This window comes from Mastomys coucha, unplaced genomic scaffold, assembly GCF_008632895.1.
Source record: "Mastomys coucha isolate ucsf_1 unplaced genomic scaffold, UCSF_Mcou_1 pScaffold21, whole genome shotgun sequence".
Taxonomy (NCBI): Eukaryota; Metazoa; Chordata; class Mammalia; order Rodentia; family Muridae; genus Mastomys; species Mastomys coucha.
In genome coordinates this window covers 134,547,204-134,570,868 of record NW_022196904.1, presented here as the reverse complement: position 1 = coordinate 134,570,868, position 23,665 = coordinate 134,547,204, and the positions used below count along the sequence as shown (strand labels likewise).

At 52.2% G+C, this 23,665-nt stretch overlaps 1 protein-coding gene across 16 annotated transcripts in view; it reads left to right on the top strand.

Moving 5' to 3' along the window:
- Window positions 1-3,368: 3,368 nt before the first annotated feature.
- The window catches only part of Tpcn2 (two pore segment channel 2), a 28,760-nt gene continuing 8,463 nt past the window's right edge, over window positions 3,369-23,665 (top strand). For 10 of the 16 annotated variants that reach the window (XR_004123454.1, XR_004123453.1, XM_031389064.1 and 7 more), the window contains exons 1-13: window positions 3,399-3,520; window positions 6,949-7,013; window positions 7,894-7,970; window positions 8,335-8,512; window positions 9,956-10,072; window positions 13,424-13,530; window positions 14,707-14,782; window positions 17,506-17,605; window positions 18,386-18,451; window positions 19,397-19,461; window positions 20,130-20,230; window positions 20,703-20,784; window positions 20,918-21,004. Coding sequence is in view for 14 of the 16 variants with exons in the window: in XM_031389064.1 (XP_031244924.1) it covers window positions 3,460-3,520; window positions 6,949-7,013; window positions 7,894-7,970; window positions 8,335-8,512; window positions 9,956-10,072; window positions 13,424-13,530; window positions 14,707-14,782; window positions 17,506-17,605; window positions 18,386-18,451; window positions 19,397-19,461; window positions 20,130-20,230; window positions 20,703-20,784; window positions 20,918-21,004 (1,182 nt within the window). In the remaining 2 variants the exon portion in view is untranslated. The other 6 variants (XM_031389062.1, XM_031389057.1, XM_031389059.1 and 3 more) reach the window with 5 other exon arrangements.

Here is a 23,665-nt window from a genome sequence, read left to right as displayed (position 1 = left end):
CCCCAACAGAGGGCTCACTGCTCCAGGCCATCAGACTAGACTCCCCAACAGAGGGCTCACTGCTCCAGGCCATCAGACTCCCCAACAGAGGGCTCACTGCTCCAGGCCATCAGATTCCCAGAATACAGCTGTAGAACTTTGTGTAAACAAAGCTTTCACCAGGTGGGAGGATTAAAATATTTGCATAAAAGTCTTACAAGGTGGAGTAGATAAAAAGATTTTAATTCCTTGGTTTTTTGTTTTGATGTTTCTTTTTCTTTTTAAAGATTGATTTTGGCAGACCTCATTACAGCCAGGATTTGAACTCAGGACCTTTGGAAGAGCTGTCAGTACTCTTACCAGCTGAGCCATCTCACCAGCTCTTGTTTTACTTTTCTGAGACAAAGTTTGTCTGCATAACAGCCCTGGCTGTTCTGGAACTCACCCTGTAGACCAGGCTGGCCTTGAACTCACATAGCCTGGTCACTACAGGCTTCAGTCAATGTGACAGACATCTAATTATCAGGCTTACTTAATGAAACCTTTTAAAAATCCTGAACAATAGGCACAGACTCCCAGCTTGATCAAGAAACCTTGGAATAGTCAGGAAGGGGCATGCATATTCATGCGAGGCACACGCTGCACCACTGAGCTATAGCCACAGCCTCTTGTTGCCTTTTTTTTTAAATTTTTTTTTTAAGATTTATTTGTTATATGTTTATGAGTACACTGTAGCTGTCTTCAGACACACCAGAAGAGGGCATCAGATCCCATTACAGATGGTTGTGAGCCACCATGTGGTTGCTGGAATTTGAACTCAGGACCTCTGGAAGAGCAGTCAGTGCTCTTAACCACTGAGCCATCTCTCCAGCACCCCCCCCCCCTTTTTTAAAATTTGAGCACTGGAGCATCCTATCTATGGAAAAGAAATTTTATTTTCTCTGTCTGAGTGTTTTGTTAGCATGTGTGTGCATCATGTGCCCAGTGCCCCCAGAGGTCAGGAGGACCTGGATCCCTTGGAAGTAGGGCTACAAATGGTTGCCATAGGTGAGTGCTTGGATACCAGGTCCTCTGAAAGAACAGGTCCTCTTAGCCACGGAGACAACGCTCCAGCCCGCAGAAAATAAGATCTTTAAAATGGAATTAGATTTACTTATTTTGTATGCACATGTGTGCCTCTCTGTCTGTCTGGAATGTGTGAGTGTGGAGTAGAGGTCAGAAGACCATTTTCAGGAGCTGGGTCTCTCCTTCCTCCACCCGGAATATGGGTTCTGGGGATTGACTTTAGGTTTTCAGATTGATGGCAAGTGCCTTCACCTGAGAACTACCTCACTAGCCTGGACTACACAAGACTTCTACCCTCTGTGACCTTGCTTATGTTAAATTAGATAATTTTTTAATTAAACACACACACACACACACACACACATCAAAATGAATAAATAAATAAATTTTAAGGAGACAGAGATTACCCTGGAACCAGGCAGGAGGACTGTAAGTTTGAGGGCAGCATGGGCTACTAAGAAAGATGTGTTTGACATAAATAAATAAATAAATAAATAAATAAATAAATGCCATTAGATTATAAACTATTGTCAGTTTGAAAACAGGAGTTTCAGTATCTCCAGATGAATGGGGTGTGAGACAGTGGAGTGACCCAGTACAGTATTGTGAGTGGCTCCGCACTGCTGCTCTGGCCTTAAACATGGGAAGCCTTAGGCCTTAGGTATCTTATGCCTTTGTTTGCTTTTTAATTTGGGACGGGGTTTCTTTGTGTGTAGCCCATGCTGTCCTAGAACTCTAGACAAGGCTCAAACTTTTAGAGATCTGTCTGCCTCTGCCTCCTGAGCACTGGGATTAAAGGTACTGAGCCACCACCGCCCGGCTGAGATGTATGTGCCTTAACTGCCCTTGCCAGGGAACAAACCTGCAGAGATGGGCAAAGGAGAGTCAGAGAGGAGTAAGTCTTGTGGCAAATGTGGTGGCACATTTGGAACTGAGCATTCAATCTGTGCTTGCCAGCTGTGAAGTGTATGGGGGTGGGGGTGGGGGAGGGGTATAGTGACCCCAGGAGTTGGGGGCCATCTCAGGCACCCCAGGCACATCCAGCAAGTGATTAAGCCTGGATCTCAGTCCAAGCATCAAGGAAATTAACTCAGCCTGCTTCCCCATGGGTCCAAGGTGTTTTTTTTTTTTTTTACTCAGTCTCTGAAGAATATCTCACAGTGCGGCTGAAGACAGCGTTCAGTGGTGAAATGTATTTGCCACGTAAGCCTGAAAACCTGAGTTCAATCCTTTGAATGGACTCCTAAAGGTGTCCTCTGACCTTCACATGTGCTATGTCTGAACATGCCTGCACTTGTATATATACATATAGACACACACAGAATGCACATGAACACATACGTATATATACACAACAACAACAACAATAATAAAAGAAAAAAATTAAGCTGGGCAGTGGTGGTGCACATCTTTAATCCCAGCATTTGGGAGGCAGAGGCAGGTGGATTTTCTGAGTTCGAGGCCAGCCTGGTCTCGAAAAAAAAAAAAAAAGATCCCAGTAGAGTGGCCATTCTTTGATTTCAGCCTCCTGAGGCCTCAAGAGATAGTCCTATCTTTGGACTTCTGACCTCCAAGACTAACAGGCGACAGATAACAGCTGTCTCTGTTCTCCCTGTCTCTCCCTCTCTGCTGGAATTAACTAGCAGTAGGCTGTCCCAGATTGGCATCAATCCTCATGTCTCTGCTACCTGTAGAACTGGGATTCCACGACTGGGCAGCAACATGCCCAGTTTCAAGCTTTAGTCTGTTTAACTTCAGAGAAGAAATTCAAGATTCATTTTTGTGGGGCATGACCTCCGTGGTCACTCCCTTGTACACAGTACTCACATGCGTCAGAGTCATGCAAAATGCTTGCTTAAACACTTCTGGGATTTGAGTCACACAAAATGCTTGCTTAAACACTTCTGGGCTTTGGGTGTAGCTGGGAGTTGAGAGCTTGCTTGGCATGTTACAAGGCCCTGGAAATAAAAAGCAAGCAAGCAAGCAAGCAAACTCATTCATTCATTCATTCATTCATTCATTCATTCATTCATTCATTCAGTTCTTCAATCAGTTGCTTAGTCAGTCAGTCAGTCATTCATTCAGTCAGTCAGTCATTCCTTCCCTCCGTCCCTCCGTCCTTCCCTCCCTCACTAGAAGAGACTCCTTCTGACATTCCTAGGGCTGGGAGGGAATAGTAGTCATTTGCATTGGTTAAAAAACTTCCTTGAGAGCCTAGCTTCTCAGCCCTCTGCCGCTCCCCGCAGGGTGGGGGGGAGCGGAGCTCCACCCATTGGAGGAGGGGCTTGTTGCTTCCGCCTTCCAGCGGGATCTCTCAATTCTCATTGGCTGTTGCTGGGAGTCATCACAGAGCTCCTCCTCCGGAACGCCTGGCTCTGGCTGCTGGGACCCGGTCCGGCCTTTGATAGTGGTGGGATGGCGGCAGAAGCGAAGCCTCTTCTGGGCCGGGACCGAGGCTGGGGCCAGGTCCATTCTGGTGAGTGAGGTGGCACTTTCAGTTTTACTTCTTTTTTTCCCTTACTTCTTGAGACAGGGTCTCAAATAGCCAGGCTGGCCTTGAACTCCAGATACTCTTGATTTCGCCTCCCAAGTGTCTGGGTTATAATAAGTACCACCACTCTAGCGTCTTCCTCATGGGGAAGCGGAGCCTTAGGGAGAGAAGCGTTCACCAGCCCATGGCCCCCAGGCAGTAAGTGGCCGAACATCCTCTGGGAGCGACTTTGGAGTACTGCTTTGGCTGCTAAGGGCTGACCTGGTGTCCTGAGGCCAGAGTGGCTTCCTTCCCAGTTTCCTTGAGTGCTTCGGGGCCTTCTTTCCTTTCCCTTCCTTGGTCAGGGAAAGTGGAGTCAGCTTCCGAGTCATCTCCAGAGGGTGCTGGCTGAGAGGCAAGAGGATATTCATGTCATCTTCCAGATGAGGAAACCAAGGCAGAGATAGAGAGCGAGCCCTCTTTACCTCTGACCTACCTCTGTCCTGCCTTCTGGTGTGGTCACTGCCCTGTGTGTGCTGGCCCTGTGATCCAAACTTCCCTTTCTGGACTTCCTTTCCTCTCCTGTTTGGGAGCAGCCTGGGTTGGCACATGCATCCCAGGTCTCCGTAATAGGAGACGAGGAAGCTAGACACTGAGGTGACCACACATCCGTCCACTCCTCACTTGACAGGGACAGAGCATATGGTTCAGGGGACCATGCTTGGTTTTACGGCATCTGGGGACCTTTCGGGGCTGCCAGTTTCTGGGTGTGGGTCTTTGGCAGGCTACTTAGCTGGAGTCTCAACACAAGGGGGTAGTAGCAGACGGGTGGGCTAGGGGACACATTTTGAGGATCCAAAGAGAGACTCTGTGGAGTCTCGTGTGTGGGTCTTGACAGATGTCCAGGACAGCAGTGCCACGATGCTTTTGAGTGTTGTCCCTGCAGAATGGGTGAGTGACAGGTTTAGTCTTCTCTGTGGAGGAAAGACTCAATGCTGGGCATTGTCACACAAGAAACTCTCTGGGAAGGCTGGGCAGTGTCATACGAGAAACTCTGGAGGCTCTTTGTCCAAACATTGTGGTTTTGGGTAGAGCTGTTGAGAACCCAGACAACACTCTCTGTATTTCCGTCTCCTGGATTGGGCTGTCTGAGAAGGGACCTTTCAGTCTCCAGGCCAGCATCCCGTGGGCAAGAGAGAGTCTCGGCTCCGAGTTTAGCTGCTCTGTGATTAAATTCTCAGAGGGGGTAGCTGTTGCTGCAGGCCTCCCCAAGGATCCCAGGGGTCCCTACAGTTGTGTCCTGCTAAACCAGACCCACTTGACCGGCCCCTGTCAAAGGTTTCACAGAGTGGTTTTTATCTTGTTCCTGACTACTGTAAAACAGGATGAGGCTGCCTATAGGCTTTGTGGGCTCACTGCAAAGCGGAAGGCCTTCTTCTGTGGGTCTTGCTGGGAAAGGTCAGGGAGGAGCCTGTGCAGAAAGGTGAAGGGTTTGTGCAAGGTCACGCAGCGTGCTGTATAGGGATCTAGAATGGCTGTGTAGAGCGAGGCCGAGCAGGCCTAGATCTGGCTGACAGGGAGTAGAGGGTATTGTGGGGGACAGTGTCTGAGCCCCTGTTACTTTCCCTTATTTGGCCTCATTCTGACCCTGTGTGTGCAGCAGAAGTGCCCTGGCCCCAATAGTTGTGACTATAGGTAAGAATGTGTGGTTGCCACCTAGAGTGATGAGCTCAGGGCAGTAGCCCTGGAGGAGTCTGGACTCTCAAGTTGGAGGAAAGTTTTCTGGTAGACAACTTGAGCAAGGGCTTACAGGCTCTGGAAAGCTAGGCTTCGGCAGGGTCAAGTTCAGAATGTGTGGTGTGGCTGGGGTAGTGTGATGAAGCAGTAGGAGAGGGAGTGTGTGGGCAGAATGAGTTACCAAGCGCCAGGATGGGGTGTAATGTGGACTCTGAGCATTGGGGACTCCGAGGAACCCATGACGCACTCTCTAGAGGTTGTAACAACCCCTCCCTGGCTACTGCAGAGTGGGAAGGATGTTGAGGTCCAAGTGGAGGGCCTTCCTTCTTTAGGCACCTGCTGCCTGGATGAGCTTAGGCATCAGGACCCAGGATCTTACCCACTAGCTGCCAGAGGCTAGATGGGAGGAGCTTTTGTGGTTTATGGCTCTCCACCCATTCTGCCTTCTCTATGGCATGGCTAGGCTTCCAAACTCTCTCAGCCTGCCCTCAGCTCATTGGGCGAGATGGTTTTCAGGTCTGTGATGCTGGGAACACAGCAGTGTGGCTTCTTGTTCATAGCTGTCCCAGGAAACCTTCGGGAGTGGCCGCACCCACAACCCTCAGAGACTGTCTTAGAAACCTTTAGGGTGTCTTTAGGATAACCCTTAGAACAAGTGGAGAAACTGAGGTCCTAGTTTATAAGGTGTTGGAGTCTGGCTAGGTGCAACTCTGGTCATCCTCTGAGGTGTACTGCCTCTGGTCCGTGAGCCCTAAGAACTGGAGCAGGTGGCTCTCCAGAGACAGGGCACACTCTCTCCAGAGACAGTAGGCAGCCACTGGGGCTCTGTCCATGGTTGTGTACTGGCCTCAGGGTTTCTTGCTAAGACAGCTCTGTTCTTAGCAGGACATGGTTCCTGTGAGCCATGATGCCAGATTCTATAAAAACCAGAACTGCAAACTGAGATAAGCTGCGGTTTTCACCTTTTTTCCAAGTGTGATGTGAACTGTTGGGGGTGAGCAGTCCCCTAGTTCCTCTGCTCGGGATTATTTGGGGACTACTGGGTCAGGAGAATAGGGGTTGAGGTGGGGGTGGGAGGGAGTTAGGGCTCAGTGGTTGTTAGTATCGGCTGGAGAGTGAGAGCGAGGCCTTTGGGTACGAGTGTAGTTCCACAGGTTGGTCTGAAATCTTGTGTTCACTGGAGCGCGGTTACCCCATCTCACAGTGGAGAATGCTGGCTGAACAGGAGGTGGAGGTGGCATGGGCTGGCAGAGTGGTCAGCAGACCCTTCTGGGAGCCCACTTGAGCACCAGGGGCCCCCGCACCACATTTGCCTCACGGCATCCTACTTGGGAGCCACGTAGGTAGCCAGTGGCACCTACTTGACAAGGGAGACCAGTTGATGGGAGCAGGGTCTGAGTCCTGAGTATGAGGCCAGGGTTCTTCAGGGCACACTGCCTCTGTGTCCTTGTGCATGCTGTGCCCTGGGCAATGGTGGCCGTGGACTAGAGCTGCCTCTGCTCCAAGCCTGGTATCATCTACCCATGCCATATGGTTCTTACCTGGTTGGGACTCTGGCCTGGCTTGGTACCCACTTTAGAGTGGAGGCCTCTGGCTGCAGATAGCATCGGCTGCCTTCCTTCTCCCATGTGCCCATCCTGTGGAGGTGAGGCTGTACTGTCCCATTCCTTCACCTGCTGTGTTCCCTCTACCTGCAGGTGCTGCAGCCGATCACGACCTCTGCATAGACCAGGCTGTGGTCTTCATTGAAGATGCCATAAAGGTGTATGGTGATTGCCCTGCTCACACGGAGTCTGTCCTGTCCCTTTGTTCCTTACTGTCCTGGGGCGGGTGCCTTGAGTTTAGGATAGACACAGTGGTGGATGCGTGCAGTCAGCTCTCCCCTTGTCCTGTGATGGAGGCCATCTATCTCCTTGGTGTTGGAGTCATAGTCATTGGCTTAGCACATAATGAGGCCTGTTGTGGGCTACCCTGTGCTAGGTCCAGGTCCAGGAGACATCTGCAGGGTGGTTACAGATGTCCTGGAGAGTACAGCTGGCCTTGCATGGAAGAGAAGAGAGCCTGGCACGAAGGCAGAGGGCACAGTCTTAGCCCGTGCCAAGGGAGCTCTCTCCACTGGGCAAGGTCTGCAGCTTGTGCCGGTCTAATCCTGAGACCCAATGAGGGGTTGCTTTGTCTCTCTGACACATTCTGGCTACCTGTAGCTCACTTGGATGCGTCCTGCCTCTGGGGAGATTGGAGCACTGCAACTGGGCTGAGTGTAGTGTGCTGGTACAGTCAGGGCATATACATACGTGGTGTTAAGAGGGCCCCTCCCATACCACCTGTGTGTGTCACAGAGGGGACCCCACTCAAGCTCCTTTGTGTGTGTCATGGGGAGACACTGTTCTTGCCCTGTGTGTACAGCACTGGAAGAACCACACACATCCCTATGTGTGAGATGCTGGAGAGACCAAACCCAAACTTCTCTGTGTATAGCCCTTGGGGGCCACGCTAAAGCCCATTCGTGTGCAGTGGTGTCCCAGGGACCCTACTCACTTCGATCTATTGTGTGGCCCTGGAGGAACCCTGCTTGTCTTGCTCTGTGTGTAGCTTAGTGTTTGGGAGGACCTATCTCATGCTTATATGCCCTTTGTTTCCAGTACCGCTCTATCTACCACCGCATGGATGCTGGCTCATTGTGGCTTTACCGCTGGTATTACTCGAATGTCTGCCAACGGTGAGACTGTATACCCCAGTGGAGTCCGGCTGTGCAAGCCTGCCTGGTGGGGTTGGGCCAATCCTACACTGTCTTGAGCTTACCATGCTCCCAATCCTCCTGGGGAAAGAGATGTCCCTCCTCCAGGGAGGAGCCAGCTGTGGCCAGAAAGCTACTGCTGGTAAGAGATTCCTCTTTAGGATGCTGGGTCAACCTAACCACTGAGTCTTGGGCAAAGCCGTGTAACTTGGCCAAGCATAGTGGCCATAGCTGGGAAATGCTAGTTTGTGCTTTCCAGCCCCTAGACCCTAGTGCACCTGACAGTCTGCTTCCTGGCTCCACAAACAGCAGCCGCTCACCCACTGACTGTCTGCCTCCTCCCCAGAGTGCTGGCCTTCACCATTTTCCTGATCCTGGTCTTGGCTTTTGTGGAAGTCCCATCTTCCTTCACAAAGACTGCGGATGTGCGCTTCCGCTCCCAGCCCTGGCAGCCACCCTGTGGCCTGATGGAGACAATTGAGGCGCTCTGCTTGCTGGTCTTCCTGGTTGACCTCTCTGTGAAGGTGAGGTGTGTGGTACACAGGTCCTACCCACAGAGCTCTTGGTGTTCGTCCAGATGCCAGAGCTTTCATTGTGTGATTGCTAGTGAGCTTTGGCACTTTGAACAAAAGCCTGGGTGTGTGGGTATGTGCTGTCTTTGTTTACATCTATTTGTGTAGGTATGTGTGCACATAGGCACGCACGTGAGTGTCTGCCTCCTCCCCAGAGTGCTGGCCTTCACCATTTTCCTGATCCTGGTCTTGGCTCCATTTACCCTGTGGTTTCTGGGGATGTTCAGGCTTAGGAACAAGGTCCTTCACTCACTGAAGCATTTCCCTGATCCAGGCCTGGGCTCTTTCACACATCTGGACCCTGTATGGAAGCTGGGTCTGGACTGTTCCATTGGTGTTGAGAAGCCTGGGGGCTGTTGGATGTCTGGTCTTCATGAGAGGAGGCTCTAGCTGCATGAGACAGTGGGCGGTCTCTCCTCATAGCCCACCTTGCCATCCCTAAAGAGTAGAAGGGTTAGATGTACTGTAGGTGATGTGTCTCACTCACACAGGACTGCTGTGTGTCTGACTGGATTCTGTGTGTGGGTAGATTCTTCTGGTGATGGAGGTGGTCTTCCCAGTGCAGTTTGCGGGCCACCTGTAGTCCTGTAGTGTGGTTAGCCTTGCCAGCCTTTGGCCTGGGCCCTGGATTCTTTTAGCGTCCTATGGCCTGTCTGTTGGATGGCACTATTGTCTGACATCTGCCCTGTAGTCCCAAGTGAGTGTGTGGGCTGAGAACCAATTGAATGGTGGTCCCCTCCACCCCTCTGTGTGTGTGTGTGTGTGAGTGTATATGTGAGACATCGGCAGGCTCAAGGCAGTTTCTTTTGCCCATGGTGCTATGGGTAGCTCTGGGTTTTAACTGGTGAGAAATTGGTAGTCAATGGTTTGAATGGCTGGAGCATGTATGTATTCCCAAGGTAAAGGAGATCAAATGATTTTATCCATAGGCTGTGACCTGTAGAAGCAGGTGTGATGGTGGGACATCAGGAGGGCAGGATGGGCAGGATGGGCAGGGCCCCACCTCCTGGATTGACTTCTTGGAGTGGCTGCCAAGCCCACCCAGTGTGTGTCCTCCTTGTCCTCCCGTCTTTTGGAATGCTCTCCTGCTCACATGGCCTCCCCTGGTGGCTTAGATAGACAGAGCTAATGGAAACCCCAGTCACCAATGAAGAACCAGACCAGAGAGGCCAAGTGCCACCCCTAAGGTTGCATAGTGAGTCCCAAGCTGCCTTGGCATGAATGCATGCTTCCTGACGCTTGCTCGACACTTTGCTCCCCACCCGTAGTGCATGGAGACTGGACTGTTGGAACTCCTCACTCTGTGTCCACACCCTTGTGTGTGCACTGATGCCCTCTGCCTGGCTGAGACCCATATCTGCCTGGCTTGCTGTTCACCCCTCCCATCTCTTGCAGGGCTACCTGGTGGGGCAGGCCCAGTTGCAGCAGAACCTGTGGCTGTTGGCCTACTTTGTGGTGCTGGTTGTGTCCGTGGTGGACTGGATCGTTTCGCTGAGCCTCACTTGTAAGGAGGTAGGTAGTACATGGGCTCTGAGACCTAGGCAGCATTGTGGGTGTGACATGCAGGTGTGGCTGAGCCCTCTGCGGCCATACGTCCACATCCTGGAGGGCTTTGGTGTCCCCCTACTAGGGATCCTGCCCTCACAGCAGGAAAGCGGCTATGGCTTGAAGGCCAAGCTGTGCTCTGTGGTGTCCCATTGGTGAGAGGAGCAAGAAGCAGGGTCCAGGTCATTGGAACTCCTGGTCCTTCAGGTTCAGTGAATTCTCCTGGGGCCCCTTATAAGAGAGGTGTCCCAGGCATACTGTGTGTGCTTCACATCCAGAGCTGTCGGAGCTCAGCAGTAAACAAGCCTCATCTACCGCGACAGCTCTGACCACAGTGCTATGCTTCCTCAGAAGCACTGAGAACCCTGGGAGGTAGCAATGGTCAGAGAGGCAGGAACAGGTTGGTCTGGCCTTCATGGATCTGTTGGGGTGTGCCAGGAAGGTGGGTGCATTGGAGGGAATGGAATAGAGAGTCTACCAGTAGTGCAGGGGACTTAGTGGAGCCCAGAGGGGTGATGGGAAGTAACACTTGGAGCCCCTGAGGGGCTGCAGAGCTGGCTTGTCCTCTGCCCTCTGGGTTGGTTCTGCCTGGTAAGGACAGCCAGTGATGTATAGCTGTCTCATATCACCAGCCTGCAGCCTCCTCTAGACCCCACAGGGAGCTGCTGGGGGATGCATGGGTGGTGGGTCTCTGTTCCTGTACCCAGCAGAAGCTGATGGGGGATGGAGGCACAGTTCCGTGCTGTTTGATGCCTCTACCTCCTATGTCCACTCAGGATAGTATTTTACCCTCTCTTGTAAGGTGCAACTCCTCTTCTGATTGAGGAAGAAGTGCCCATGCCTTGCTGGGACAGGAGGGGGATGGTTGTATAGCCACCATTTCTTACTGATGCTTCCCGAGGGTCTCTTGGCCATCCACCAACCATACCTGCACTAAGGATGCCTGTGTAGTGCAGGGAGGAGGACAAGGGAAAAGGCTCAAGATGCACAAAACAGAATCTATCCAGTGAATGAGCTGCAGCCACAGAGCAGTCCTGGCTGTCTAACTAGTCTTTTTTTTTTGAGACAGGGTTTCTCTGTGTAGCCCTGGCTGTCCTGTAACTCACTCTGTAGACCAGGCTGGCCTCGAACTCAGAAATCTGCCTGCCTCTGCCTCCCAAGTGCTGGGATTATAGGCGTGCGCCACCGCCTCCCGGCCTAACTAGTCTTTATAACATCCCTTCTAGCCCCTGCTGTCCCTGTGCCTTGTTAGCTGGCTAGGTTTGTCTTGGAGACTGAGACCTTTACCCCTAGAAGTGGGCCCTCTAGTTCTGCCTGTTTTGGTTTATTTTTGTTGTTATTGTTGTTTGTTTTGTTTTTGTTTTTTCTTTTAAATATGAGAATGTTGTGTCATCCCTTGCTAGGGCTGATGGGTCTTGTGCATGCTGGTCACATGTTCTACAGCTGAGTCACTCCCCACAGCTGGAGTCTTCCCTAGAGGTCCCTTAGTGCCCTGTCTTCTGGATTTGATTATTCCCCCTTTAGACAAGTTAGGTTCTCATTTGGTGGGGCCAGTGTGTGTCCTTGGTGGCTTCTGCCTTTGGAAATGGTACTTCCAGATTAATAGGGCCCAGCATGTGGGAACAGTAGAAATGTGGTCACTGCTGGGTGGTGGTGGCACACACCCTTAATCCCAGCACCTGGGAGGCAGAGGCAGGAGGATTTCTGAGTTCGAGGCCAGCCTGGTTTACAGAGTGCGTTCCAGGAAAACCAGGGCTATACAGAGAAACCGTGTCTCGAAAAACCAAAAAAAAAAAAAAAAAAAAAAAAAAAAAAAAAAGAAATGTAGTCACTGACCCCCAGCATCATGTCTAGCTGAGGGTTCCTCTGATTTGCAGTGTCACGTGTCACTCTGAGGTAGTGGGAATTGCTCACTGAGTCATTTCCAAGTTTCGGGGTGGTTGTGCTTGATGAGACACTGTGGACAGGAGGGCGGAGCATGGCTGACATGGAGAGGACACGGTGCTGTCTGTCACCAGGGGCTATGTAGGACTTTGTGCTGGGCTCTGCTTCTACGTGGTGAATGTGTCATTGGTTCCAGGTAGAACCTTTACTCCTGTCCTGGTGGCCATGTAATGTGTAGCTGAGGTCAGAGGCTCAGGGCATTTGTAGGACCTGCTGAGTTGATATGGTGGTTAAACACTTCTGGGGCCTGAGCCCCGAGCATTCTGTGACTGGAGGGCCTGTCCATGTATGTCCTCCAAACCCCTTGTTCCCAGTCCTCCACATCTTTGCATGGTACTCTCTGTTCTTAGGAATCAGGTCCAGTTAGCAGGACCCCTGCCTGCCACCTCTCACTAAGGGACTTTTTCATCTGAGGATGTCATGCCACACGAGGTCCATCTCTGGTTAGGTTGCCAATGTCACTTAGAACTTCTGCAGGTAGCAGGACCCTCTTGAAGCACTCCACAGGTGCTGCATGTCTTGATGGTTAGGACCAGACACCTGGTGTGCAGCCTTGGTTCCTACTCAGTAAAATCCTCCTGATGGATAGGTTGGATGACACAGGGTCTGCCAGGCCCTGGTGCTTGTGACACACCCCACCCCCGCCTGGGTGCTTGCGTCCACTCTAGATCTGGTATGTGGCCAGCTTTGGAGATAGTCACATGGATGTACCTTCTCTCATCCTTAGTCCATGTATTGATAGGCACAAGCAGCCAGCAGGACCATAAGTAGCTGTTATGTCCCTGTACGTCAGGAGGTGGTCCAGGTTTCTGGAGGGTTAATGACTGTCAGGAGGGCTGGAGAACCCTGGGATTCTGGGCTACTACTGTGGGTGGTATATGGTGTTCTGAGGAGCTGAGAGCATGGATCTCTCAGTCAGGAGAGCCAGGCAGGACATCCGGGGTTGGGCCAGAGCCCTGAGCGCTTTTCTGGTTGTTGTGGTTCCTGTTGCCTGCTCAGTCCATTTCTGGCTGTTCTGGGGTCCTTCTGTATGAGCACAGCCTAGGAGGACCAACAAGCCCTCAGAGGGTCCCTTAGGAGGAGTCTGTCATGTGTTGGTGTTGGTATCCCCTTGTATCAGGTGCTAGAAAGAGGCTGCCAATAGATAATATCAATGACAGGTGCTATGATGGACAGGAACCCTGGACAGTGAGTGGGGTTTGGGGAGGCATCAGGCCAAGATACGAGGAAGGCCGTGAGCTGTCAGCAGTGTGACCCATGGCTCAGGATGGCAGGAGTGGTTGGCAGGGACTACTCCCTTCCCCAGGCTCTGGAATCCCTGGGAGGAAGGCGTGGATGGTCCTGGCTCAGGACACAGTTTTCTATTGTCTTTAGCCCCTGCGGGTGCGCCGGCTGCTCCGCCCCTTCTTCCTGCTGCAGAATTCCTCCATGATGAAGAAGACCCTGAAGTGTATACGGTGGTCGCTACCAGAAATGGCCAGGTGAGCATGGAGGCTGGAAGCTGTAAGCCAGGCCAGGCCAGGCCAGAGGCTGGGCCTGCTCCTACGTGGGTATGGTTGGGGCAGCTGAAAAAGTAGCTTTTAGTCACCTGATGTAATTGTCATCTCAGAGGCTTACTGCTGAATAAGCTCATTCTTTCTAGTTCTTTCTGAACTCAGGCTGGTTCAACTAAGCTGTTCTGGCTCATACTCCTCTCCAAGCTGACTGATTCAATCTGGCTTCTCTCAGCTTCTTACTGAATCACTCTGCATGGCCTCAAACTAACGCTGGTAATTTGTTCTAATCTTCTGGCTCCTTCTTTTTCTCTCTGACTTCAAGTGTTTACCTATGTTGAACTGCATTCAGCTGCCTGACTCCAGGGAGACTTGCACCGCACTTATCCCACCCCTGTTTCTTCCAGTGAGAGTTGGGCATATCTTGTCTGACTCATTCTGTCAAGTCTTTCGATGATTTGTCACTTTATCTACCCCTTAATTAATTAGATGTCACTTTCACACATGACTGCTTCCTTTTATAAACTAACCTTACCTACATTGTTTGGGTTTAAAGGCGTGTGCTAAGGGTGTGTCTGCATTTCAGTCAGAATTAAAATTCCTCTACAGGGCAGCCCTCTGGATGCTCCCAGCACAGCATCCTTCAGGGGTCAGTGGGCAGTGTTTGACCAGTGATCCTGGTCAGACCCATTCAGACATCACAGACTCATACCTACCACGCCTCATTGCTGAGTCCAGCAGACAGCTCATTTCTTGGTGGCTGTCTGTACAACTTCAGTTCAGCTTCCTCTTACACTGTGTGACGCTCTGCTGGCCTGGAGGCCCTGTAGCTCTTGGGGCCTTCAACTCCCCAGATCCCTCCCAAGCTCCCTTGGCTCCTGCCAGTAAAAATGTCACCCATGCCCTCTGTCTGCCTCTAGTCCCTTTCCTGGTAGGCCACCTGGGTGACTTCCTGCCTGTCCAGCCCTCCACAGTGACCTCTGTTCTCTGTGGCTTGGCCCATGGCATGTTCCTGGGCTTGTGTCCTATCACAAATAGAGGAGTCAGCAGGGTAGGCTTGGCTTCAGGTCCCTGTCCCAGGGCTGAAATCCTCTGGAGAGGAGGGGACCCTGTGCCCATGCTTGAGGCCTGTGCTGTGCTGTGCTGAGCACCATCTTTCCCCAGCGTCGGGCTGCTGCTGGCCATCCACCTGTGCCTCTTCACCATAATCGGGATGCTGCTGTTTACCATTGGTGAGAAGGTAAGCACAGCCTTGCCTGGAGGTGGGGCTCTCAGGCCTGCCTGCTCTGAAGCAGCCTGGGTAGCCACAGGTAACAGACCCGGATGTGTGTCCTGACCCCTCTTACGCCCAGGACCAGAGCCTTTGTCCACTCTGTCCTCTGTGCTGGCTGCCTCCTCCTTGCAGGGGGGGGGTGTCCTTCACTGAGGGTGGCTTGAAGGTTCCTCAGCCAGGGCTGTCCTTCCTGGCTCTTGATCCAAGCCCCAGCCATCCTTGGCTGAGTTCCTGGCCTCTGACTCTGGCTGACCCCCTAGAACTTGTTGCTATGGGAGGTGTCCACCTGTCCATCTGTGGGGACATCTGCCTTGATTGTCCCTCTTTAGGTTCTGTCTCTCCTCACATTTAACAAGGCTTGTGTCCGGGCCAGGTCACTGTCCTCCAGCCGGGGTCATCCTATATCTTTGCACCTGTTGTGGGATATAGCTGGTGTGGTGTCATGGCTGGTTTTCTTGAGAATGAGGTGACATAATGGAGCTGTGCTGCCAGGGTAGGGGAAGACAAGCTTGATAGTCTCTGTGTCTATATGTGAGCATGCACATCTATGCATTTGCCTGTGTCTGGGTGTGCCTCCATGTGTATGTATGAGTGTGTTTTTGTGTGTCTCTCTGTATATCTGAGTGTGTCTGTGGCATGTCTGTGTGCGTCTCCATGTCTGTGTCTCTGTGTCTTTATTTCCATGTCTTTGTGTAGTGTCTCCATGATGTGTCTTGTGTACCGTGAGTGCTTGGGTCTATGCATGCATGTCCGTAAGGGATAGGAACCTTGGCTGGACTGAGTGCTTGGGTCTATGCATGCGTGTCCGTAAGGGATAGGAACCTTGGCTGGACTGCTTGCCACACTCTTGAGTCACACCCTCCGTATGACTTCCCATGACCATGGATACTGCTCTTCCTCAGAGCCCGGGTTGGGCAGGCAGTGTGGGGGCCAGTGCTGGCCATAGCCCCAGCCTCAAGATAAGTGTGTGGGTTTCTCACTGGAGTGCAATATCCAGAGCTACTGGAAAGTTCCTCCTACAGACTGGGTCTCTGCCCTTTGAAGGGGAAGCAGGCTGAGCAGGCTGAGGATTGTGTAATTGTGTAAAGGGCAACCTTCTGTCGTCTCATTCCCTGTCCTCGGTCATAGTTGGGCCGGTGTGAGGACTGACCCATGCTGAGTTCCTTGCCCATCTCCAACCTTGCTACCCTGGCCTGGGGAACAGGTCGAGAGCCTGTTGCATGTCCAGGCCCAGCTCGGGGTCTCCAGACTCGTGCCATCTGAGGACGCAGCACCTCACCTTGTCTGAGCCCCTTCTGTAGGCATTGCCTATCGCTAGCCTGCCTGCTACCCACATCTTGCTCGCCACATGGAGCTGGAGTTTGGCACGTGATCACACAGTGCTGCATTCCCACCTCACTGACTGTGTCATCAGGGCTGTGACCATGTGTCAACAGTGGGCTGCGTGGGGACCCAGGAGTCCCTCTGCTGCCACAGGCTCATAGCTCAGAAGAGCCCACACAGCTTGTGGAAGTAGTAGGTTTTTTTAGGGTGCTGCAAGAGACCTGCTGGGAGATGGGTGAGGCCTGGGGCTCCTGCCTTAGAGGCCTTTCATCCCTCGTAAGCCTCAGTGTTCTTGTCTGTAAACTGATGTAGGTGCTAGAACCTTTCTCAGACAACACAAAACCTTCCCCGAGTTCACTTCAATGAGTTAGGGGATGGCTTCAGGCCCTGGAAGGCTGGCTTCAGTCCTCTAATGCTGCAGTTACTGGACACGTCCTTGAGAGATGGCTTGTCCTCTGGGACCCTTAGCTCAGCAGTGTCTTTGAAGGCATTTGCTCTCCTGAGCAGATGGGTGACAGTGCTGTTTTGTAGATGAGGTGAGTGGGTCCTGGGTCCTGGGAGTGGGGGTCGGTGGCAGGTGGTTACTTACTGGGCTCCTGGCAGAGGGGCTTGACTTTGAAGTTGTTTTAGGAGAAAGCTGGTTCTGTGTGCATGCAGTCGGCTTCCTGTGTGTCACTGTCTGCTGTTTACATTGCCGTCCATATTCTGGCTGGGTAGGCTCAGGGTGGCTCCAGGGACAGGGCTGAGTTCAGAAGTCTGGAGCTGAGGTTTCTTTGAGGCAGATGCACGACCCATTTTTGCTAACCTCCATGTCAGGGCTCTGCAGGAAGGACAGAGGGTGGGAGCCCAAGCATGGCTACCCTGCTGGCTGCTACGGTAAGGCACAGCTGTGTGGCTAAGGCCTCTGAGTTTCAGGAACAGTGAGGTCTCTCCCAGGAGTCCCATCCCAAATCACCAGAGATACCCAGTGTGGCAGCCTCCTTGAGGCCATACTTTCCAGACTGGGTCTTTGCCTGTCCTCTCCTCCCCCCTCCCTGCCCCGGCTCTTCCTCACTGTGCACACCATGCCTGACAGGTTCCATGCTTGGCTGCCAGGCTGCTGTGCTCAGCTAGGCTGGCTCCGGGTTTTCACTGGGTTCTGGATAGGCCATTATGGTGATAAGCCTGCTTAAGTGCCTACAGGCCCTGTGTCCTGACCTGCTTGTCGGTGAGTGCAGAGCCTGCTGGGAAGTGATAGACAGATAGAGGGTGCTGACCCCACCCCTTGCCCTTTGTATGGTCCTGGCTGTGGGATGGAATGGAGCTGCATCAGATTAAGACCTCAGCTAGGAGACGGAGGTCCAGGTGGCTCCCTCATCTGCCCTCAGGATGAAGCACAGAACCAGGAGAGGCTGGCCTACTTCCAGAACCTTCCAGAAGCACTGACCTCACTCCTAGTGCTGCTGACTACTTCCAACAACCCTGATGGTGCGTGTGGGGAGCTGGGAAGGGCAGAGAACCTGGCCTGAGAGGGCCGGTTGCGGGGCTGAGTTGTGGTTTGGCCCAAGTGTGTGAGCCCTTTTCGTTAGCATGCATGGGGATAAGATACTAGGCCCCCATTCCCTGCCTTTCCCCTCACCCCTTTGTGGTTTTGGTCCCTTCCAGTCTCTTTTTCTTTCTTTCTTTCTTCATTCCCTTTATCTTGTCACTTTATTCTTCGGAGAAACTGAAATTTCAGTGTCTGGTAGTTTGTGGTGATGTGGTGTTAGTCAGTGGTTCCTGTGGTGGCCTCTTAGGGGCTTAGCTACACTCCCACCCACTGCCTGGGCCTGTCGTGAGGTGTGAGAGCTTCCTGGTCTTAGCAGGCCATGGTTGGGCTGCCAGGCCCTCCCAACTCCTCCCATGTGGACTGTGTCAGGATGGGAAGGCTGCAGGCCCCCTGAGCTCTGCTGTGGCCTGGCCACTGTGATTAGTGCCATTTACCCTGGACTTAGGTCTTCTCACAACCTTGCTGACCTCCCCTGAGGGCAGCCTGGGATTCCCATCCCAGAAGTGGGTGCAGCCTGACCCAGGAGCCAGTCCCTGTAGGAGAGTTTTGTGACTTGGGGTGTGGTCACAGGGAGGCCCATCAATCAAGGGCTGAGCTTCTATCCATGGCGGTACTGTATGTATTTGAGATCGGACTTTGAACAGGAATTTCTCAGCTGCTCTCTTAGGTCTGGTGAGGAGGGGTCAGGTGTTTAATCTCAGGTTCTTCCTTTGTCTCAGTGATGATCCCTGCGTATGCCCAGAACCGGGCCTGTGCTCTCTTCTTCATAGTCTTCACCTTGATAGGTAAGTGCCTGTGGGTCTGCATGGCACTGGGCTGCGCTCACCCATGCGTGTCAGGATCCCCATGCTCAAGAGTGGCTGGCTGTAGCTGGTCCCTGCTCTCTAAACTCTACTTGGCTTGCTTCTGTGACTTTGCCTCAGTCTACCCTCACCCTGGAGTGTCCCCTCCCCCACTGCCTTTAACTTGACCTTGGCCTATTTTCACCTTCTACCTTTCCCTCAGCTCATCCCCCAGACCTTCACCTGACCTCTCAGTGTATCCCCACCCTGTAATTTCACCTCAGCCTGTCTCCCCGTAGCTTCACCTCAGCTCACTCCACAAACCTTCACCTCAGCCTGCTCCCAACTTAGGACTTCATCTCAGGTTGTCTACCTGTGATTTCACCTCCACTCCTCACCCTTTAACTTTACCTCATGGTGCTGTCTCTATAGCTTTACCTTAGCTCATTGACCTGCACCGTCTCCTCAGCATGGCCCCTCAGTGTACCTCAGACCCATTCTTCATTTCAGCCTATCCTACTCCATTACCTGCACCTTAGTTCCCCGTCCTGTACCTGTGTGTGTCCCAACACCTCCTGTAACTTTACCTCAGTCTGCTCCCCATCCCAGCTTCATCTTAGCATGCCCTCCCAACTCTCCCTCTGGTGGTATGTGGCCACTGATGGCCCTGTCTGAGCTATCCATGGCTAAGCACGCTTGGCCTCACCCCGCCTTGCCCCATTGATGGACAAGGATGCAGGAGTCTGGGGATTGTGTGTGTCCCCTCCTCTGAGGCAGAAGGGAACTCTGTGAACTTGACTGTGGTTGGTCATCCCGTGCTCCTAGCTGTTGTGCCCAGACTTACTGAGACCTTTGAGCCCAGGACAGTTGTGGTCCCTGGCTGCTATAAGCTCTGCTCCACTGTCCTCCAGATGGTTTATTGTTTTGTTTTGTTTTTTCTTTCTACAGGAAGCTTGTTTCTGATGAACCTGCTGACGGCCATCATCTATAATCAGTTCCGTGGCTACCTAATGGTGAGCCACCCTGTGTCACTGTGGGGCTATGCCAGAGCTGGCCTCAGAGGCCGGGCAAAGTAGGCCTGAGTCAACCGACCCTGGTGGGAGGGGAAGCCCATTGCCACCTTCTGTGGACCAGCTCAGAAACACTGTCTCTGCCATGGGCTGTTTCAGTAGCACAGGTGTTACCATGGTTACCCAGGGCTTCCTTCCCTGCCCCTCCACACCCAAGAGGAAATCACCTAGAGACTGCACTTCCTGGGTGTTTGTTATACCCCCTAAATGGACAGAGAAGAAATGTAGACCTTAGAGAGCAGTGTTCTTAACCTGCGGGTCTCGACCCCTGGTGGGGGGGAGGTGATGAACGACCCTTTCAGAGAGAACGCATATCAGATATCTTGCATATCAGATATTTACATTAAAATTCCTACTGAAAATAATTTTATGGTTGGAGGTCACCACAACATGAGAAACTTTGTTAAAGGGTCACTGGGCTCCCTCCTTTGAGAACTGTCATCCCCTCTAGTAGTGTCCTCTGATGCCTAAGGAGCAAGGGCTTGCTTCACAGCCTCTCTTGGAGCCTCCCCAGGCTCCCCCTTAACCCACTCCTCAGGGCAGTTTGGGTAGGGATCAAGATGTGTATGAGTAATGCCAGAGTTGGATGTTCAGAGCTATCCTCTTTCTAGAAATCTCTACAGACCTCGCTGTTCCGCCGACGGCTGGGGGCCCGTGCAGCCTATGAAGTCCTTGCCTCTAGGGCGGAGCCAGCTGGAGCCACCCCTGAGTTGTAAGTCTCGGGTGGGGTCCTCTCCCAGGACAGTATGGTCTTTTGCTTCTGGGAAGGGGAGCAGGGTGCTCATTAAGGGTTTCCTAAGCAGCCCCTGCTGGCTGGTGCCAGACTGGATATTCCACTGGGAGCTGCATGAACTACTTAGCCCTCAGTGCTTCCGTGGTCCCGTTTGCTCTTGCCTGTTAGCCCACTTGTGTCTGAGGCAAGCATCCACACCACCAGGTGGGCAGAGAGACAGCTCCAGTGTGCCACTGAGAAGGTTCTGGCTTGACTGGTCAGTGGCAGCTGTCCCTTTCTAAGGGGGCATCTCCAGGGCTTCTTAGATGGGGCCTGTAAGGCACTTCTTCAGCTCATGGTGGAAGCTCCCCGAGGCTCCTTTTCCGTGCAGCAGGGTGGATACTTAGCTGAGTTCAGACTGAAGGAGCTGCCATTAGATGTTGCTCACCAGGGTGGGGTTTCTTTGCCACAGAGTTGGGGTGAATCCCGAGAACTTCCTGCGAGTACTTCAGAAAACCCAGCTGAACAAAATCCACAAAGAAGCCATCATGCAGGTCGCTGCTCTCCCGGGGTCTTCCCTAGCTCCTGTCGGGTGGGTCATCAGTCCAGTGCTTACTGCTGATGGTCGGGAGGGGCTCAGGCATCCCTCCCTGATTGCCAGTGGCCAACCTGGCCTTCCTTCTACAGAAGGTGCAGTCCTATGAAGGCTGCCTGATGCTGGCCGATGAGTTCCAGAAACTCTTTGATGAGGTTGACAAAGGTGTAGTTACAGAGGTAAGTAGGTCTGGCCTGTGCCATCTGCCCAGCCTGGAGCCACCAAGGCTAGTGGTGATTTTAAAGACTGCAGTCAGGACTTGTCTGTCTTGAATCGTCAGTCCTGGGATTGGCAATGGGAATCCTTTGGCTGGTGAATTTGATGAAGGCATTTACATTTGATGGATGAAGAAATGGCCTGGGCAAGCCTGACCCAGAGGAACATTCCACAGCATTTCTCTGCCTCTGACCATCTCCCTGGCAGGTCTAAGGCTGGCTTGCTCTAAGGCCTTGCCTCTCATTTTTTTTTTTTTTAAGATTTATTTATTGTTATAAGTACACTGTAGCTGTCTTCAGACACACCAGAAGAGGGTGTCAGATCTCATTACAGATGGTTGTGAGCCACCATGTGGTTGCTGGGATTTGAACTCAGGATCTTTGGAAGAGGAGCCAGTGCTCTTAACCACTGAACCATCTCTCCAGCCCCATGCTTCTCATTCTTGATGCTTATAGATGGTCCCCTGGGGGGTCTTGGCTTCCATTTCAGGCCCAGCCAGAGAACAGGAATGCCTGTATGTTCCACTGTGGGTTTCTGTAGTCAGCAGCCTTGCCAGGCATAGTTCAGTATCTCAGGCAGGCAGAGGGACTGCTGTTTCTGCCAGCCAGCCCTGAGAGGACCAAGCGGGGACAGACTGAGATGGGATCAGAGGTGTTCCGCTGCTTGAAGCTTGACAGTTCCACCGCTGTGACCCAACTGCTCAGCCTGCCTTAGACTCAGCCACATAGCCACAGCAAGTGACATTGAATGTCTCATGTCCTGGGCTGGACACCCAAGATCTGGAGATGTCACAGTCCCAGCACCTCCTAACGCCTCTCCCTGTATCTGCATATGTCATTCTCTGTGTGTATGTCCCCAAACCTTCTTACAAGGACATAGGCATGTGAAAGAAGACACCCCCCCCCACACACACACAGCCACCTCTGGAAAAGGCAGTCTACAAATGCACAACATTCTGAAGGGGTGGGGTTGAGTGTGGGAATTCTGTGGAGAATGATCAGTTCCACTGGCGTGTGTGGCTGCGTTCAGCCAAGTCTGAACGTGATGGTGAACCTGTCTCAGCTAAGGTGTTAGTGAGCTTCCAGTCAGGCAGAAACCACAAAGGAAATATAAACAAGGCCCCCCTCTCTACAAGGAAGTCCCCGGTGTGATGAAAGACTTGCTGTAGAGAAGGAAGAAGAGCTCTGGGGCTGAAGGACAGTGTCCTAGCAAGGATGACCTTAGAAGGAGACCAGCCAGACTCAGGCCTCTGTGGAGAAGTGCTGCTCACACTCCTGTGGAGAAGGTGACCCAGGCCTCTCGGAACAGACTGACTCTGGTCTGCCTGAGCCAGTGCTGGTCTGTGGGCCATTGGCAAGTGAAAGCAACCATACTGGGTGTTCCAGGGGCCACGCTATCTGCAGCAGAGGCCAGGGTGTGCAGAGCCCCTAGGGCTAGTGTGCACACTAGCTCACATGTCCACAGGTCAGGCTGCAGCTCTAGGGCACCAGGAGGACTGCATGGCTGGATGCCGACAGGAACTGTATTCACAGTGGACTGGTGTTGCTGGTGAATTATGCTGAGAAGTAGCTACTGCTTGTTGAAGACCCTTCCCAGAGGCGTCACTCTGTTCAATGTGCCCCACATTTTCTTTTTTCTCTTGGTTTTTGGAGACAAGGTTTCTCTGTGTAGCCCTGGTTGTCCTGGAACTCACTATGTAGACCATGCTCTGAGATCCGCCTGCCTCTGCCTCCCAAGTGCTGGGATTAAAGGCATGCGCCACCACCGCCTGGCTTGTGCCCCACATTTTCTATGGGACATTACCTCATGTAGCTATAGACAGTGGCTTATATCTGAAATGCACCCCTCTGGTGGCCATTCCTCACTGGGAACTGTCACTAGCACTGTGGCTTTGCGGTTCAGTTTTATCATTGGAATTTACTGTTATGTGTGAGGGAAGTCTCTCCGCTGGGGGTATGAGGAGTGTTCTGTCACCTCAGGGAGGACTCGGGTCCCAGGCTTCTCCATGGTTCACTGCATGAGTCTGCTGCAGCCACAGTCCATGCTGGCATCAAATATGCCTCAGCACAGAAAATGCTGGGTCTCATGAGGCTGTCCCCTACCACTGTCCATTCTGGCTGGCCTCAGGGCTCCTGTGTTTGCTACTGTGTTGTCCTAGCATTTGGCGAGCCGTCTCTAGAAACGTTTAAATTTTTTTTTTTTTAAATCTTATTGTATGTGTGCATCTGACATTAGATCTGAGCTCTAGTTACCAATGGTTGTGACCCACTCTGTCAGTGAACTTGGGTCTTCTGCAAGAGCAATATGTGCTCTTAATTGCTGAGCCATTTCTCCAGCCTCCTAAGCATTTTGTTTTAAGTGTTTTGCCTGCATGTATGTATGTACCATGTGTGTACAGTACTTGCAGAGGCCAAAAGAGGGCATCAGATGCCCTAGAACTGCTGTTACATAATTTGTGAGCTTGTCATGTGGGAGCTGGGAACTGAACATGGGTCTTCTGGAAGAACAGCAAATATTCTTAACTGATGAGCCATCTCTCCAGCTCTATACTTATTTATGAGTGATTTGTCTACATATATGCATCTATACCACTTGCATGCCTGATCCCTGTGGAGGTCAGAAGA